Genomic DNA, 18,966 nt, shown 5'->3' on the forward strand with positions numbered 1-18,966 from the left:
GGCAGAGATCAAGAGCTGTACAGCAACTTTATATAACTGAGCTGAACAACTGCTGGCCATTTTTTTTAAAAAAAGTGATTCCTTAAGTACTCAAGTTGGAACCTGCAATGTGTAAATCAGCCTTTGTAAGTCTAACTGAAATAGTGTCCCCTCAGGGCTCCACAAATACCTCAGTGAAATCACTAAAGCTATTCCCAGATCTTGAGTTAACAAAGTCTCCAAAGGATTTCCTGACAAAATGTACAGTTAGAGATAGTTCTCAGATCTTCCCCAATTATGCGCATATTCTAAGAAAGATTAATAAGCATACAATTGACATTTCAGCTAAGATGACACTCTAACAAACACATATTCAAGAGCAAGTCCACTATCTTCAATGAGAGTGGATTTTCATTTTGATTACAGCCTAGGAGTCTCACTTCAATTTATCCAGTATAAAACCTAATGCTTTACTGGGAGTTTCTATCACCAGTATACAGAACAATAATTTTAGCTAAATAAGACTCATCATTATTTCAATAGCAAAGTTAGGTGCAACTTTGAAAATAATCACCATGGATAAATGTACAGGTTGGAGTGCCAAGTGTGGTTAATTTGTTCATCACTTGGGAATTCCACCAATATTGTCTCTTAAATTATTCATTCAAGTCTGTCTGTTCCTCTTTCTTCCCACAACTATGCTATAGTCCAGTTGAAAGAAATGTATAGCTGAAAGACTAGTACTAGCAACTGAGCAGAAGTGGTGGTGGTATGGTGGTGGTGGTGGTGGTGGTGGTGGAGGAGGAGGAGGAGGAGGAGGAGGAGGAGGAGGAGGAGGAGGAGGAGGAAACTCTCCAATGGAAGACCTAGTGATTGAAAGATAGAGCCAGAAAAGACTAAAGAGAGACTGATGTTAGAGAGGAAATAAGACAAAGAGGGAGAGAATATGTGGGTGGATAGTCAGAACCTAGAGAAGTGCAGAAAACTAAAGTTCATAGATTGGAAAAAAAACAAGCCAAATCTTTGGCTGCAAGCCAGTGATTTATTTTCAATGCAGGAAACAAAAATAAGTTCCTATGCAGTTCAAAAAAGACGCATACTGTGTACACTAAAGCAGTTAATAGGCTGCAATTCAGTTTAAAGTTATTTTCACTCTTGTACTATTACGTTACATTTTTGTCAAAAAATATCTATACCTACATAAACCCTAATCATTATTTCCTAATCTAGTGCGATTCTAAATATCCTAACTCTTCATGGTTGGGCTTATTTAAGATGGAAACTAATTTAAAAAAACAATCCCACTAGATCTGCAATTCAAAAGGATAACTTCTAAAAGGAGACTGTATACTAGAGATTTCTACACCACATTATGAGTCATGATTTACTTCTTTCCCCTTCAAATTTAAACAGAAGGAGAGATTTGTGTAAATCAGTGCTTCTCAACGTTTGTGTGACGGCGACCCCCGTCACACAAACGTTCTGCGCATGCGTGGCGCTGCGCGCATGGGGGCGGGGCCCCAATGTGAGGTGCGCATGCGCGGCGCCACATGCGCGACACACCTGTGCGACGGCCCCCATGCGTGGCGCACGTGCACGGCGCACCCCCATGCGCAACGCGCATGCACAGCGCCGCCCCCATGCGCAACGCGTATGCGCAGCAGCACCCCCGTGCGCAGCGCGCGTGCACGGCGCCGCGAAAAATGGCGGATCGCCACCTTTGGCGACCCCCGAAAAATGGTCGATCGACCCCAAATGGGGTCGCGACCCATAGGTTGAGAACCGCTGGTGTAAATAGAATACAATGATATTCCACATTTATAAAGTAATTGGGGAATTAAAAATAAACTATCTATCTATGTAATCCTCACGATATAACTTAAAATGGGCTAGCAAATAGGGAGCGCCAACAATGACAGTCTTGTTTATGGACTGAATCCTATGGATGAGATTGGCTGTCCAACTAAACTATAGCACCAACAGTAAGTTTGTTTTGATTCTCTTACACTAAGCAAGAAGAAAGGGAGAAGTCATTGGAAGTTCAAATGGTTCCCATGCAACAGATACTAGAAGGCATTCCCTCAGATCTCAATACATGGAGAAAGACCTCCTTGGTTGTCCTCATGACCTGCCCGGTCTATAATGGCAGAGATTTTTTTTTTTACTGTTACCCTGATTGCAAATTGGTTAAGGCCATGTATCTATAAACCCAGTCTAGTGCAGTATCCTTGGTTTGTACCAGGGTAGTTACTTCAACCGCATGTGCCAAGTCATGTACCCTACTCAATAATTCGGCCAACACATTCTGCAACCTCTGGATGATGTGCAAAGGTTATTCTACATGCAGCACATTATCATCATTTAAATATGAGACTACTAATATCTGTACAAATGTTGCTAAGTCATCCCTGTCCAGGAATATGCACAGTTGGTATGTGTATACAAACTGAAGTGGGAAGAGGTGCTCCTCGGTAGCCAAAAAAGCCAACTGGTGTTCTAAAGACAATGACGACTCCAGGAGTACCTCCAAACTAGGCACTGGTACATATTATCGGGACCATGTGATACAGACAAGGAATAAGAAGCAGCCCATCTATAAGAGAAAGGAGAATTACTGAGGCTACCCCAATGTGGCCAAATGTGTTGAATTTGATCTAGATGAACCAGGACAAATCAGCATTCAACTGTCAATAAAAAATTCAGGGAAACTGACCTCTTTAGAATAAGTATTAAAAAGAGAGGTAAACCATGAGAAAGAAACTGTATGCTGCCCTCAGCTCTATTCCAAAAATGTAATTACAATATTAGTACCCTGAATGACAGCAATAGAAACACAAACTTGCAAAAAAGCTATAAGGCAAAATTACTAAATCTGTTTGAGTTCCAGAAATACTAATGTCAATATCAAATTACCAACTAGTATCTTTAAACTGAATTGCTTCTAAGTATTTTGCATATCTGGATCACTACTCTATCAGTAAATTATTTATCTTCACCTGAAGAGACAAGAGTTCAGCCAAATTTATATTTAAATAGTAGAGCTCTGAATCAAATCAAGAATCTACTTACTGGGCACAAGGAATGAAGGTTGCTCAGCTTGGTTGTTCTCTACCAAATGACTCACAAAATGCATGAACATTTCCAGCTGAGAACCATTGTCTTTGTCTGCTCCTTACTGCTCCCTCTAGCAATGTGTGGCACTCAATACAATACAGCAAAGCAGAATCACAGCAGTCCCATGGAGAACATTTAGGGAGCAAGCTTCCTCACTGCAGACTAACAGAGCAATCTTTTATATTACATCTTTTCTCTAGGGAAGGGACTAGAAATGGAGTGCAAATTCAGAAGCTTTGAGAAACATTAACACCTTCAACGAGACAGCCAGGGTAGCGTAGAGGTTAAAATGATGGATTAGGAATAAGAGAGACCCAGGTTCAAGTTCATCCTCAACCATGAAAGCTCACTAAGTGACTTTGACTAGTCGCCCTCCCTCAGCATAAATCTGCTTTATAAAGTTGTTGAGGGGATAAAGTAGAGGTTGGAGAGCTATGTCTGCTGCCTTGAATTCCTGGAGAAAAGATAGGATATAAATCTAATAAAAGACATAAGTGAACCTTTGACCTCTCGTGCCATGTCTGAGAGTTCATAGAAGAAACCTTCATGTAAAGGCAAAATATGCTGTAAAGCATCGTTCATAGTGGTTATGTCACCCATCCATACTGCTGCCATACTGCAAAAAGAATCAAACAAGACACCACACTTTTCAGTTCTGCCTTACCTGCAACTGAGCACTATACTGGCGCAGGCTATGATAAAGCAATTGCTGGCTTCCCTTCCTACTGACCACAGCTATCAAACCATGGACTGTTCTGCCCAAAAGATTGGCTACAGTTTGTTTCTCTTGCAATAAGACAGTGGGAATGGGGAGAAAGGGTCACGCTTCAAGAAGAGCAAATAGGGGTCAGAAAGTATCACTCGTAAATGTAATTATAATGGAAAATTCTTGCTTACTATGTCTTAGCAGCTACTGAATTTAAAAAAGGAATAAACTTACAGTATACAAAAAACATACCTTTGTCAAACTAACCTAGTGAAATAGATTTTTCATTTTTAATTTTCTCCAACTGCAATAAATACAGACCCAGCCACACCACTCATTCCAGACTTGAAATAAATTAATCCAAGGAGAAAGGCTAGAGATAGAGATAACACGTTGGACTGTGGAAAAAGCTTTAATGTTGTCATTGTCAACAGGTCTCTTGGTGTGTGTGTGTTTTTTTACCCACTTTGACAGAGAGCTGCATAATCAGCTGGGTCACAAGCTCTCCACTGGAGTCTACAAGAACCTTGGCAACAAAGAAGAACAAATGGAAGTGAAGCAAGAAGGGGAACAAAAACCAGGTCATGAAATAGACCTCTTATGAGCAATGGAAAGAAATTACAGTTGGTTCTCACTTAACGACCACTTGGTCAAAAACAGTTCAAACTTAGGACAGTGCTGGATGAACGGTATTTATGACTGGTCCTCAAAACTCCAGCTATTGCAGCATCCCTGCAGTCATGTGATCACTATTTACCACCTTCTTTGCTGGCTTCCTACAAGCAAAGTCAGTGAGGAAGTGGGCAAGGGGATGCAAACCGAGATCACATGACCGTCTTGCTTAACAATGGTTCGCTTAGCCAGCAGGAATGCCAGAATTTCTATCGTTAAGCAGTCATGTAACATTGTGCTTTTTGACCATGTTGTTTAAGAACGAAAATTCTGGTCACAATTTATCATTGTTAAATGAGGGCTATCTGAAGAAGTTGGGTTATTTAAATTATCTTCCGTTCTAATCTGTCTTTAAAATTACACTAATAGAAAGCTATTTCCAAACAATACTAAACTGATTTAAGGCAAATTTACTTTCTCTGTGCATTTAACCACAGAAAGATTGATTTGATAATTTGATATACATAGCGCTGTGCTATTTTTACTCTTGATGGTTCATTTAAAGAAAATGAATAAGATCTGCTAATATATGTCAAATATGACCAAAACACAATAAAGTTTAATGCTGAATACCCCAGTGCTGATCTACTATTTCATTGCTAAAAACAACCCTCGTTTATATATTCTTCCATCTTTAATAAAGAATTTTTCTCATTTCACTAACAGGCATATAAAAAATACCAAAATCCACAAACATAACTGCAGAGTATTTATATTAACTTTCTTTTTCTTTCCCAATATCAAAAGCAATGCATAGGGTAGAAAAATATGCAAAATAGTAATAGTAATAGTAGTAAAGTTGGAAGGGACCTTGGAGGTCATCTAGTCCAACCCCCTGCTCAGGCAGGAAACCCTACACCATTTCAGACAAATGGCTGTCCAGTCTCTTCTTAAAAACTTCCAGTGTTGGAGCATTCCCCACTTCTGGAGGTAGGCTGTTCCACTGATTAATTGTTCTCACTGTCAGGAAGTTTCTCCTTAGTTCTAGGTTGCTTCTCTCCTTGATTAGTTTCCACCCGTTGCTTCTTGTCCTGCCTTCAGGTGCTTTGGAAAATAGCTTAATTCCCTCTTCTTTATGGCAGCCCCTGAGATATTGGAATACTGCTATCATGTCCCCCCTTGTCCTTCTCTTCGTTAAACTAGACATACCCAATTCTAGCAACCGTTCCTTATATGTTTTAGCCTCCAGTCCCCTAATCATCTTTGTTGCTCTTCTCTGTACTCTTTCTAGAGTCTCAACATCTTTTTTACATCGTGGTGACCAAAACTGGATGCAGTATTCCAAGTGTGGCCTTACCAAGGCATTGAAGAGTGGTATTAATACTTCACGTGATCTTGATTCTATCCCTCTGTTAATGCAGCCTAGCACTGTGTTGGCCTTTTTGGCAGCTGCAGCACACTGCTGGCTCATATTTAGGTGATTGTCTACTAGGACTCCGAGGTCCCTCTCACAGTTACTACTATTGAGCATGGTGCCACCTATGCTGTACTTGTGCATTTGGTTTTTCTTGCCTAAATGTAGAACCTTGCTTTTTTCACCATTGAATTTCATTTTGTTAGTTAGTAATAAATAAGGAAACATACTCAACAGCAATCCATCTAAAATAGTAAGAGAGTAAACTGTCTCTAATCAGTCAACAATTTCAAGAATAGATAGCCCAACTTTTACTGCCACAAATGACGAAAATTGATGGAATTTGGAATAAGGCCTTTCCCTAAGCTGATGCCTTCCAGATATGATGAAACAACAATTCTAACCATTCCCAGGCAACACATCAGTAATTATAATTTATACTAAAAAAAGCTGTGCAGCTATCTGCAACTACTATTCCTGGGCTCAACTATATTGTTAATATAATTGATTTTTTTTTTAAATGAACTGTATGTACTTCAAACCAGTTCTTCACTCCCTTCTTCTGCATGCATTTTAATCCCCTGCAGAGCACTTGAAGAGATTACAGGTAGTCCATGACTTTGAACTATGGTGCTGGAGAAGACTCCTGCGAGTCCCCTGGACTGCAAGGCGATCAAACCGGTCAGTCCTAGAAGAGATCAACCCCGACTGCTCTTTAGAAGGCCAGATCCTGAAGTTGAAACTCAAGTACTTTGGCCACCTAATGAGAAGGAACGACTCACTGGAGAAGGGCCTAATCCTGGGAAAGACTGAGGGCAATAGAAGAAGGGGACGACAGAGAATGAGGTGGCTGGATGGAGTCACTGAAGCAGTAGGCGTAAGCTTAGATGGACTCCAGAAGATGCTACAAGACAGGAAGGCCTGGAGATACGTCCATGGGGTCGCGATGGGTCGGACACGACTTCGCAATTAACAGCAAAGAAGTTGTTACTAAGCAGTGCAGCCATTAAATGATTTATCACGTGAGTGAGTCTGATTTTAGAAGCTTTTTTGCCTTGGCCATTAAGCAAATCACACAGCCATTTAGGGAATCCGGCTTCCCTCACTGACATTCCTTGACAGAAGCTAATTGGGAAGGTTGCAAAGAGAGATCTCCTGGTCCTAGGATGCTGCAACCATCGTAAATACATGCCAGTTGCAAGCACCAGACTTGCAATCATGTGACTGTGGGGATGTTGCAATTACTGAAAGAATGAGACCTGGTTGCAAGTCACTTTTTTCAGTACTGTCGTAACTTTGAACAGCCGCTAAATGAATGGTTTTAAGTCTAGGACAGGGGTAGGCAATCTTGGCTCTTTTATGAGTTGAAGTCCACAAGTCATAAAAGAGCCAAGATTGCCTACCCCTGGTCTAAGACTACATATATAAGATCTCTAGAATGCAGACTAGATTAGAAAGTCCAAACCACGTCCATATAGTGGCCAAGAAAACTGCAGGAAGTGAATTTACATGAATATTCTGGAAAAAAACAACAGATCCTGTGTAGATAGTTCTTGCATAGTGACAATATTTGGGAATGGCAACTTGGTTGCTAAGTGGCACAGCTAAGTGTAAAACATGTGACCCCAACTTATTATTTTCTTCTACCTTCTCTTTTAATTCTGCTTGTCACAAGTTGGTTGCAAAGACCACAAGCGGCAATCATATGACTGCAGGGACACTGCAACTTTCATAAATGGGAGGACTGGTTGCAAAGCTATTTTTTACACTGTGTAACTTGAAAGAGTTGCTAAAGGCAGCCAGTAAGAGAAGGCTACCTGCGCTGCCTTCATTGAGAGCCAGTTTCTATAGCAGTTAAAGCAGTGATGGCGAACCTTTTAGAGACTGAGTGCCCAAACTGCAACCCAAAACCCACTTATGCATCGTTGAGTGCCAGGTGGGTGTGGCCCATTGGCCGAGTGTGGCCAATTGGGTGGGTGTGGTCAATTGGGTGCGCATGGCTGCAATGGTAACGGCAGACTGGGTGGGACTAAAAAGTTCAATCAATCAATTCCAACTTCGCAATAACTTTTGTTTTCCCGCGAGAAGTTGAAATTGACTGATTGAACTTTTTTTTTTTTTTGCACATGGCGGCAGAGGCCTAAAGTGAAAAGGTTTTATAAAACCCAGCTGAAGGCCTAGGACTGGGGCAACGACACGCGTGCCCACAGAGAGGGCTCTGAGTGCCGCCTCTGGCGCCCGTGCCATAGGTTCGCCACCACTGAGTTAAATCATTAGGCAATCAGGAAACTGCAAGTTCTAGTCCTGCCTTATGCACAAATCCAGCTGAGTGACCTTTGGCCAGTCACTCTCACCCCTAGGAAGCAGGCAATGGCAAACCACTTGAAATCTTGCCTAGAAAACTGCAGGGACATCTAGTCAATCAACACTCAAAGGTATAAGAAAAAAAATCTATCTCCTTTCATTAAAGCTTATCAGGATATTTTTAACTTACTCATTCATTTTATATTGACCGATAATCTCAGAAATATGTTAAGTAGCTCTCCAGAGTGCAATTCTTTTGGGGTCTGCAAATTTTGTGAGTCAGAAATAACCAATTCTCTGTTAATATTAGGAACGTTTTAGTAATATTGACATTTTAAACAAGTTTTACAATTAACCCAATGCCATCATTAAACCTGCCCCGAGAAATGGCAACAAAGTAGAAAATATTTTTTTAATATAGTCAAATGAATAAGTCACTGTTCCGTTCCCGTTTACCATCCAGATAATAGAAACTCAAACATCCTCCTTCAAAACATGAAATGCATGCAGGCAAAATTCAGGGCAATTGCTAAATGAACAACCGTTCTGTTTTGTTTCTTTCTACTGGTCATAATATTTGAATAAAAGTCCTCCCAAGCACACTTACTGCATCACAGGTGTGCAAACATTTGAATGTTAGCAGTCAGGAAGTGTCAAAAGCATCCTTCCGAAATGATTACTTTGTCGTTAAAAAAAAAAAAGTTCATTTTTTTTAAAGCCTACACTGAAGACTTCAAAATCCCTCTCCACCACACACATTGTTCAAAGCAAACCCAAGAAAGGATAAATCCAGCATGGAGTAACCTGCTAACATACTGCCTCAACAATTTATTATTTCTTTCAGACAACTCATTTCCTTTGTATTTTGCCTATGATGGGATAAACTATGGAACTGCTTTGTTACCTATTTAAATTCCATTTGAGTACCACAAGGCTACAATTTAACCTTTGAGATGGAATACGTCTTTGAAGTATTTAGTCTATCCAGATGTACAAAGGTGACATGGAAGTGTTCCCCTCCACCGATTTCCCTAAAGCAACAAGCCTTTGTGTGGTGATTGTTTTAATTTTTCTACATTTAGGTTGCTGTCTCAAGTCAATCTTTAACCTGAAAGTCTCCCCTTACCCCAAATTTTCTTCCCAAGGAAGACAGATTTGTAAAACTGGCCAAGTAATTGTACAAGTAACCCTCCAGTATTTTCAAGAAAGCAGAAAGGAATTAGGTTAAGGGACAGGAAAGTTAAGATTCCTGCCACAATGGCAAGGAATGGTGGTGGAAGAGTTAAGAAAAGGAAATTGAGCCCTTGTACAGGAAAATGAAGAATGCATGTTCAACCAGCACAGGAAATGAGAAAAGGAGAAAACTGTTACTTTATAAAAGGTACAGAAAAAAAAATCTGTTTTCAGGCAAAAGTGCTCAGGACTGATGTGAAAGAAACTGTTAGTGAGAAATAATAAATGAGAGGGCAAAAGCTAAAGTCCTTTGTGTGTATTATTCACAATATCAAAGTTTAGCAACTCAGGTCCAACTAGCTGCATATATACATATACATATATACACACATACACATACGTACACATACAGACAGCAAAATAAATTTTGCCTATTGTTTCTCTTTTAGCCAGAGAAAGATGCAAGACCAGTGAGGCTCATTAATGCCTCCCTTTTCTAAGTGAAAGGAGAGAAAGGACCTCAAGTTTCAGAAAGGAACTGATAAAATGACAGAGGGTTAGAGTTCAGGAGCACTATAATAATACACAGCAAGAGTCCCCAGGCAAAAATCTATGGACATCTGCATGGGCAGATGTCAGATGTCAGGTTATTTACTTTCAGAATCTTTTAATTAAAAAATCAATTAAATTCAATATACCCAGAGGATGCCAGGTTGGGAGAGTTCACAGAATTAAATTAAGTTCATTAGGATTAGCAGAGTGAAGCGCCAATATAATCACAGAACAGTGATCTAACAATGGGTGCTGAGTTACCAATGCTGACTGTCCATGAAATTCACTGGCTAAGGATAAATCAGTAACCAAGTTCATGTATCATACCCAGCATAGTATAGCTTTACTTTTAGCTCAGCGTATGCCACCAAACTGTGATTTAACAAACTACAGATCGTTAAACATTCCGGTAGACAGAAGTTCCCAGGGGATGGGCTCCAGCATGAGTCCAAAAGCTCAAAAGACTAAACGTTTTATCTGGGTGACCAACCCAGATTGGAACCCACAAACCATAATTTAGCTAAACTGTGAACCAAGCCTCTGTCTAAGCCCATCCTTTGCAGGTTATAGGGATATGGTAGGAAAGTTCTCATTCATTCATTTTTTTATCATGAATTTAGCGGAGGAAGAGTGGGACATCAATATGGATAATAGGGAAGCATCATGGTGTGCCCAATGTGCCATCTCATATGCCACTGAAGCTCATTTTCAATAGTTTAAAGCAAATTTTCTCAGCCTAGTATCCCCCATACTTCTGATCTCAATTAGTTTTTCCTAGCTAGGATAATGCACTGGAATGCACAAGGCTGGAGAAGACTTAGATGAACAAACAGCAAGATATGGAAATTACACTCTAAGTTTAAAGTAAAGAATCCTCATCTTCACACCTTAAAAAAAACACCTACAAATGGCTTTTGATAAGTAACTATTATTGTGGTACTCCTGCAAATTATATAATTGCACCCATTCTGAAAGGCATCCAGAACTTGTGCTTTTCCACAGGCTTCCTCTGCTACTGCCCAAGGCATGGAAATCTAGCAACTTAAAGGTACATTAATTATAAACTATCTAATTAGTATGTAAACTATAGCCACTGACTTATACCTGGTAGTTTTCCAGATCTGGCAGTGAACACAAAGTCTATTTACACTACTAATTGCCTCCACTGGACAAAACAAGTGAAAGTATATGCCTCTCTTCATGTTGGGTGTGGCTGCTATTTCAATGCATTTGGATTTCTCTAATTTGTAAAATGAAGTTTCTTTGTCTCCTACACACTTGTTTTAGTAAGCAGCAACTAAAGCCAATAATGCAGAGTTTCCTTCCATCACCCTTTGGGGGGTGGGGGAAATCCATTAAGAAATCAAGATGCTGTGCAGACACCCACTCAACTTCAACAGATGCAATTTGAAAAGTATGCCAAACAATTTCTACACACAATGCACCCAGAGCTCTTATTGTGTGTGGGAAATCATTTTTACAACTGTATTGGGGAAATTGTGTGTGTGTGGGGGGGGAAACTAAGATATTTTGGCAGGCTACTGAAAAGAAATAATGTACATGGTTAGAAGAAACTGCCAATTGTGCTATTTGATTCTCTTTCCCACAATATTACTCTGGGCAAGGTGCAGTACAGAGATCCTGCTTTTATTCATAGTCTTTTTTTCCCCCATTCCATGCTTAACATCCCATCGCTTGGAACACAACTTCCTGGTGCTCATATAGCAAGAAGCAGCAGAAGCAGCTCTCCCAACTCACCCCAAGTTACACAAATGGGACCTAACTGTACACCAGTTAAGAGAGCGGGAGCATAAAGTTATTTCATTTCCTGTTCCACTGAAAAAGAAATCCACCACATCGCCGATCAAAGAGGAAACTACCTTCCAACATCTGCTTACTAGAATCCTTAATAAAAACTTCAACGGCATCCCCAGAATTTCGCTGCGGACGATCGCTGTTGAGAGGCCTAGCCCTTCTCAAGCTCCTGTCCCAGAGATGCTCCCCAACCCAAGCGTCGGCAGTGAACGGAGACATGAAAGAAAGAAAAAAGCACCCCGATGCCTTGCCGAACTTGGTAGCCGCGATGCAGCAGCGACATTGACCCAAAGGCCCCATGGGTCAGGAGAGGATCCCTTTTGAAGGGGCTCTTCCGAGCCCCCCTAGTCCACTCCGGCCCCGCCCGGCTGTTGCCACTCACCGAGATGGAGGGTCAGATTAATAGTGTTGGGGTACTGGACGCCGGCCAGCATGGTCTGGCTCTGCCACCAGGTGGTGTCGGCCTGGTTGTTGTAGTCGGTGAGGAAGGCAGCGCTGTGCTGCAGGTGAGGCTGGGACGCGTCGCACAGGTGGCAGGACTTGGTGACCCCGGTGACGCCGGTCTGCACGCAGTACTCCTCGGCCGGGCTGCCGCACGTGTTAGTGGCCACCACGGTGGCATTGAAAGCGGCGTTGACGAACTCGGGCATGCAGCGCTGGGGCCGCCCGCTCTGCTCATCCGCGCACTCGTCCATGGCGCCGCCGCACGGCCCGATCAGCAGCAGCCAGAACAGCCCAAGCTTCAAGAGGACGTCCATGCCGCGGCTTTTCCTTCCCTCGCTGAAGCCCAGAACGAGCGCCCACCTTCAAGGGTGACTCCTCGCAAAAGCGACTCGCCCGCCGCCTGCCCGCCCGCCCGCCTGCCCTTTGCTCCCGCTGTCTCTCCCAAGGAAAAGAGGGCCCGGCTCGCTGCAGCTGCGCTCACACCCACCAACTAGGCATATAAGTTGTAGCACACACATACACACGCAAGCAGCCTCCGCTCCGCTCTCTTTGCTAAAGGGTGGGGGCACCGCGTTGCACGCTGGGATACGCAGCCCTCCAGCAGAGGTGGGGGAGGGGGGGAGAGAGAGAGGGCTTGACCAGGATCGTTGTAGGCGCGGGCTTCCCCCCTTCCCTCCCTCTTGGAATGTCCTGAATGGGGAAGGATTCCCGCGTGGGAACTTTCTGCCAAACAGAAAAAGCATCCGCAGGGGAAGAAAGGAAGAGATAGCAAGCAAATCCTCAACTTAACACCAAGCCGCCAGGCCGGGCCAGATTATTTATTTATTTATGTATGTATGTATTTATTTTGAATAAATCAAAGTTGTCGGAAGCGCTGCAAAGAGCGCTTTAGTCCCGGCCCCCTGGCCGCAAGGACTGGTAGTTTCTTGCCTAGTTGCGCATTTTTTACGCGGAAGGAAGTCCTGCAGAATCCCGGAGAACTTATTTCCAAGTAAGGAAAGCGCAGCAGTTTTGAAGTTGTGGTCTAAGTTGGAAGTATTGTACAGTACGATTCAGTTCTCCGCTCCGTTTGCAGACTCGCCAGCTCTGATTTCTCAACTGTACGGTTGGTTTTATAAACAGCTTTACTAAAAATAAATAAATGCTTGGACCTCTCAGCGTGCGAAGAAAAAAGATACGTTTACACTACTGCTGTATGGGAAGATGTAACCCCGAATTTTGTTTCATTTAAAACATACCCGAATTTAAGACTTTGTGGAAGTTAAAGCAGGAAGCCCTTTTGATTAAGTTTTATTCTCCGCAGATAATAGTCACAACAAGATTTTCAATGTTTATTCGGATATGAGTCAATTTGATTTCAGTCCCATGTCCTTCAAATCTATTTACATTTATTCTGCCTCTGTTAGATAGGAACAGTCTCTGATTACCCAGTACAAATGAATAAAGCATCCTAATATAGTCACCAATCTTTTCAGGCATGCATTCAGATTTGAAGGTGAAGCAGCCAATAGTTGAATCACACTCTTAAGTATCTTGACTCAGTGCAGTAATCTAATCATGCTTTCTTAAATGTTAAAGTCATCCTATAGGGAAAAAAATCTTATTGAGATAAATCAGTAGTACTCTAAAAATGGTTTAAATCAGTGGTTCTCAACCTTTTTAATGCCGCGACCCCCAACCAGTCGTAAGTCGAGGACCACTCAACCGGTCGTAAGTCGAGGACTACTCAACTGGTGCAGCACCGTTTGCAGAATGGGACTTTTGGCGGGCTCAGCAGGGCAGAGACAGCCTGGACAATTCCTATTGGCTTTTGAAAGAGAGAGTCTAATTCTATTGGCTTTCAAAAGCCAATAGAATAAAAGGGAGTAGCACAGCTAAGGAAAAGGAGGGAAAAAAATGGCAGACTGCGTTGTTTGGCAACCCCCGTGAAATGGTCGTTCGACCCCAAATGGGGTCCCGACCCACAGGTTGAGAACCACTGGTTTAAATCATTCATAATTCAATCATTTAGAGAAGTACCCAAAAGTTCCTATGAAGTGATCAGGTAGTACATCTTTTAAAATGCATGTCCTTACATTTCAATTTTGAGATGCATACTCTCAAGCTATTGTACATATTATACACTTTTTATTTATTAGATTTTTTATCTTGCCTTTATTACTTTATAAGTAACTCAAATTAGTGAAGATATCTAATAGTTCTCCTATTTTCCCCACAACAACAGCCTTGTGAGGTAGGTTGGGATGAGAGAGAGTGACTGACCCAAAGTCACCCAGCCCACTTTCATGCCTAAAGCAGGATTAGAACTCAGTGTCTCCCGGTTTCTAGTCTGATGTGTTCACCACCACACCATACAGGCTCTGATTTAGTATACATTTTCAAGAGATTTGAAGGTTCTGGGATCACAGTTAATTGCCATAATACTAAAGTGATTATAGCAAATAATATAATATACACATAGGTTTTTGGTGTGGATGATTGAAGCCCCCTTCTGGATAATATGGTTATGTGTTTATTGATGTCAAGTTTATTGTGTTGTTTTTGTAATTGTTTGTCCTTTTTTATCATTGTATTTCTTTAATTGTTCTATGTATTTTTAACTCTGAATCTCCAACTCAGAGAGAGTCAGGCAGCATAAGCATTTAATTAATAAATAAGGCATATGGGCAGATTCATTATTGACACTATACATTTTGGATACCACTTATACACCACTATTCCAACATTTAAAGAAGAATGTGAAGATCCTGTCCCAAGTAGCCAACTATTTCTGTTTCAACAGAAGAAAGGGAACAAAGAAGAAAAAGAATAGTCTTGCTAGTCATGGATTAACATGAACCCATGTAATTACTTGCAGTTGGGCTTGTATTTATTTAGGAAAAATCTTAAATTCAATCTCACATTTCATTTATAACAAATCAAACTGTAAGTCAGTGGTTCTCAACCTGTGGATCAGGACCCCATTTGGGGTCGAATGACCATTTCACAGGGGTCGCCAAACAAGGCTGTCTGCATTTTTTCCCCCTTTTCTTTGGCCACGCCCCTGGCACCCGGTGATGTATAAGTTGTTGGGGGTCACCACAACATGGGGAACTGTATTATGGGGTCGCGGCATTAGAAAGATTGAGAACCACTGCTGTAAGTCAACTTTGACTTTCACCCTCCTTTAAAAACTAAAAGGATGCCTATCAATTATTTAAACAAAGCAAAGTGATCATAGAACTGTAGTCCCTTCTGATTCTGTAGTAAGTATGATTTGATGATATGTATCCTTCCAAACATTCACCAGGCACATAAGCACTTTATTTGTTTAAATGTGCCCTTTTAACAAGATAGAATATTCTGTGAGGAACATTACATATAATATGATTTAACCCAAAGCCATTTAAAAATTATATCAAATTATTTAAGAAAGAATTATACAAACAACATTTGACAATACAACTTCAATGGGTAAAATGAGGACCCATATAATTGGGGGCAATGTGCTGACTCTATATATAGGTAGTCCTCAACTTACAACATTTTATGACTTTTTGCACTTATGACCATTGCAGCACCCCCAGGGTCACACGATCAAAATTCAGATGCTTGGCAACTGACTCATATTTATGACCGGTCGCAGTGTCCCAGGGGTCCTCATTTTACCTGTTTACCTCATCTCCTCTGACAAGCCAAGTCAATGGGGAAGCTAGATTCACTTAAAAACCCATGCTACTAACTTAATAACTGCAGTGATTCACTTAACAACTGTGGCAGGAAAGGTCATTAAATGGAACAAAACTCACTTAACAAATGTTTTGCTTAGCAACAGAAATGTTGGGCTCAATTGTCATAAGTTGAGAACTACCCATAAAAAGCGTAGAGTGCTGTAAAGCACTATGAAGCAGTATATGCTATTAATCATTATAATATATTTAGAAGTCAGAGATAAATGAAGCCCACTTATATTACAAGCTGAATTCCTAAAACAAAATTATTTGAAAGCCTGCATTCTCACCTATTTATTGAGGGGGGGGGAGGAACATAATTCAAATGTTCATAAACAATATGTGAAGAATTTATTCTGCAAATCAAGATGGCTTTAGCCTGGTTTGCTAAAAATGGCTGAAAACTACACAGTTCTTAATACAAGAGTGGAAAGATTCCAAGTATCCTAGGGTCAAAAGAAAATATACATTTTTGCCCCAAAACTATGACAATAATAGAGCAAGCCCTAATTATGTACTTCCAGTTCTTAAGTTGCATTTCCAAGTTAAAGAATTAGAGAATGAATGGCTCTTGAACAGTCTAGAGGGCATTTTGACAATAAGCAGCAATAAACAGCAGCAATAGCGTAATCCTTTAGCAAACAGAACATTTACAGGGAACTGATAAAGGTAGAATTTAATGACATGATCTCTTTTTGTCATCTAATTTAGATTGCGACTAGGGCTGGTTTCTCTTAAGCTCAACCAATATCCCTATGAAGAATCTTGTTTTAGATGTAAAAGAATCCATCCAATTCAGCAGCGCTTATTATTTCCCATAAGGTTAAATAATAGCTACTGAAATTTGGGGTTTTAAATATATAGTAAACTTAATAGATGTTTTTGGTATGGAAACTAAAGTTTTGATGATTCCAGGTATTATGAATCAAGGTAATCATAATTTCCTAATTGCATTTCAGATTCTTGTTCTCGACCATGATGAAATGTGACAAGATGTTATCTTATTTTTATGTATTAATTGCATTTATGACAGATTATTTCTTAATGTCTTCTTATTGTTACACTGCCTCCAGCAGCTTTTCACACACAAAATTCTTAGTTGTTTTTTTAAAGCAATCAGTAATAGATATTACTGCTGATATCATCAATGTATAAACATAAAGAGCCAAATGACAGAACATTTCTCTTTCTCTTTTTCCTATTTAATTTATCCTTCTAGATGTGATCTGCTCTAAACAATAGCTTCGTCATCTCTGTAGTAGATTGTTCCTGTCAGACAGAGCTAAGGACTAGTTCTGATTTATTGCCCCTAAGTCAGAGACAGTTATCACCATGGAATCTCCATAGCTCTTTTAAGATTCAGGAATGCAAACAAAGATTGAGTTAGCTGTTGTGTAAGATCTCTGTTTGCTTTTTAAGAAAGACAGGCTGGGTAGGGAAGGCAAACTGACTTCTGTTTAGAACTCAGGTACAAACTGATGAGGAAAGGAATGAAAGATAGTTTGTGCCTTTTGTTTTTAGTTTTTATTACACAAAGACCCTCATACAAGTATTAATGACATGGCAGATTTATTAGCTGTAATACAGCATAAAAATAAACATTTTGGAATCTGATGCTTTAATACATATTTTTACAAGTTTACATTTTTTTAGAAATAGCCTGAAAATTATTTAGCTAATTGTGACTACAAGAAATTTTATTTTTTACAGGACAAATATGATTTTTTTTCTGTGTCACAAATAGGGAAAATGGTGTCCCATTGTTGCTGTTGCTTTAATACGCATTAATAATAATAATAATAATAATGATGATGATGATGATCCATAGAGGAAATTGTGATTCTCTTTATAAATAAGGGATGCAAATCCGACTGCAGAAGCTACAAATGTATTTCATTGCTGTCCACTGCATGCAAGATCTTTGCCCATGCTCTCCTGAATAAACTTGTCACTGCCTCAGAAAGGAACTTCGCAAAGAGGCATGTGGCTTTCAGTCAGGATGGAATATAGCAGACATCATATTTGCCATAAGGCAAGTCCAGGAGAAGTGCATTGAACAGAGCAAGACTCTACTTTGTCTTCATTGACCTGACAAAAGCATTTGACACTGTAAACAGGGAGGCTCTCTTGATCATCCTGAGACATTATAGATATTCGAGGAAATTCATGAAGTTGATTTACTACTCCACAATGAAATGACAGGACAGGTTCTTTACAATGGTGATATATCAACTGCATTTGCCCTTTCCAGAGGTGTAAAAAATGGTTTCCTACTCAATCTGTTCTTCATTTGCATGTTGTCACAAGCTGTCCAATGTCTGAAGGAGGAGTGTATATCAGGCACCAATTGAATGACTTTTGATGACTCTCTTTTTGATCTTTGCTACTTGAATACCTGGATGAAATGCTTCTATACAAGAAGCCTGATGACTGTGCACTCTTGGTACACAAAGAAAGTGATCTATAATTGATACTGAACAAATTTGCAGATGCTGTTATGTTCTTCAGCTTGACTATTAGGCTGAACAAGACTAAAGTACTTTACCAACCTGTCATGGTTCCGATAGAAGAGACCAGTAAAAACAGAACTCTGAGGCAAGAGGTTTTCTTAAAGAACATATTTATTGGCTACAAAGTATCAGCACAATCAAAAGTGAAACCAAATTCCCTCCCAAAGGTTACAATGTTACAAAGTTGAACTTCCCACACTAGTAATACATCATTAATCAGGTTCCTCAATAAACTACTTTGGCGGGCTCTCTAATGGAAGCTCCAGCCTGCCAAAACTCAGGCAGCAATGACCTTGGTTCCCACAGGACAATTTATTGTTTTGTCTAAACTTAAAAGTACACCTCCCTCCTCCCAATTCTGTGGCAACCGAAAACAAAGTGGAAATGGCTTCAGCCAAACTCGTTTGCAGCATTGACACAGCCTCTGGCAAATATCAAGCCCATAAAACCAAAAATCACTGTTGATAACACCCAGCTGACAAATGTAAAAGCTTCAAATGCTTGGGAAGCATCTTCTTCTTGAGCAATGTGTTTTTGGACAAAGACATTGACTCCAGGATCAGCAAGGCCAGCTAGACACTAAGACAGCTGCATACTAGAGTGCTCAGTCAACACAACATCCATATCTCCACA

The 18,966-nt window shown here is 40.5% G+C and overlaps 1 protein-coding gene across 1 annotated transcript in view; it reads right to left on the reverse strand.

Annotated features, from left to right (window-relative positions):
• The window catches only part of LAMC1 (laminin subunit gamma 1), a 164,444-nt gene extending 151,796 nt beyond the window's left edge, over positions 1-12,648 (reverse strand). Inside the window, exon 1 of the mRNA XM_039358561.1 lies at positions 12,052-12,648. Within this exon, the coding sequence (XP_039214495.1) occupies positions 12,052-12,427 (376 nt within the window). The 5' untranslated portion in view covers positions 12,428-12,648. The remainder of the gene's footprint in view (positions 1-12,051) is intronic.
• Positions 12,649-18,966: the final 6,318 nt, after the last annotated feature.

The sequence above is a fragment of the Crotalus tigris genome, unplaced genomic scaffold (genome assembly GCF_016545835.1).
Source record: "Crotalus tigris isolate CLP2741 ecotype Arizona unplaced genomic scaffold, ASM1654583v1 scf7180000019024.823168, whole genome shotgun sequence".
Taxonomy (NCBI): domain Eukaryota; kingdom Metazoa; phylum Chordata; class Lepidosauria; order Squamata; family Viperidae; genus Crotalus; species Crotalus tigris.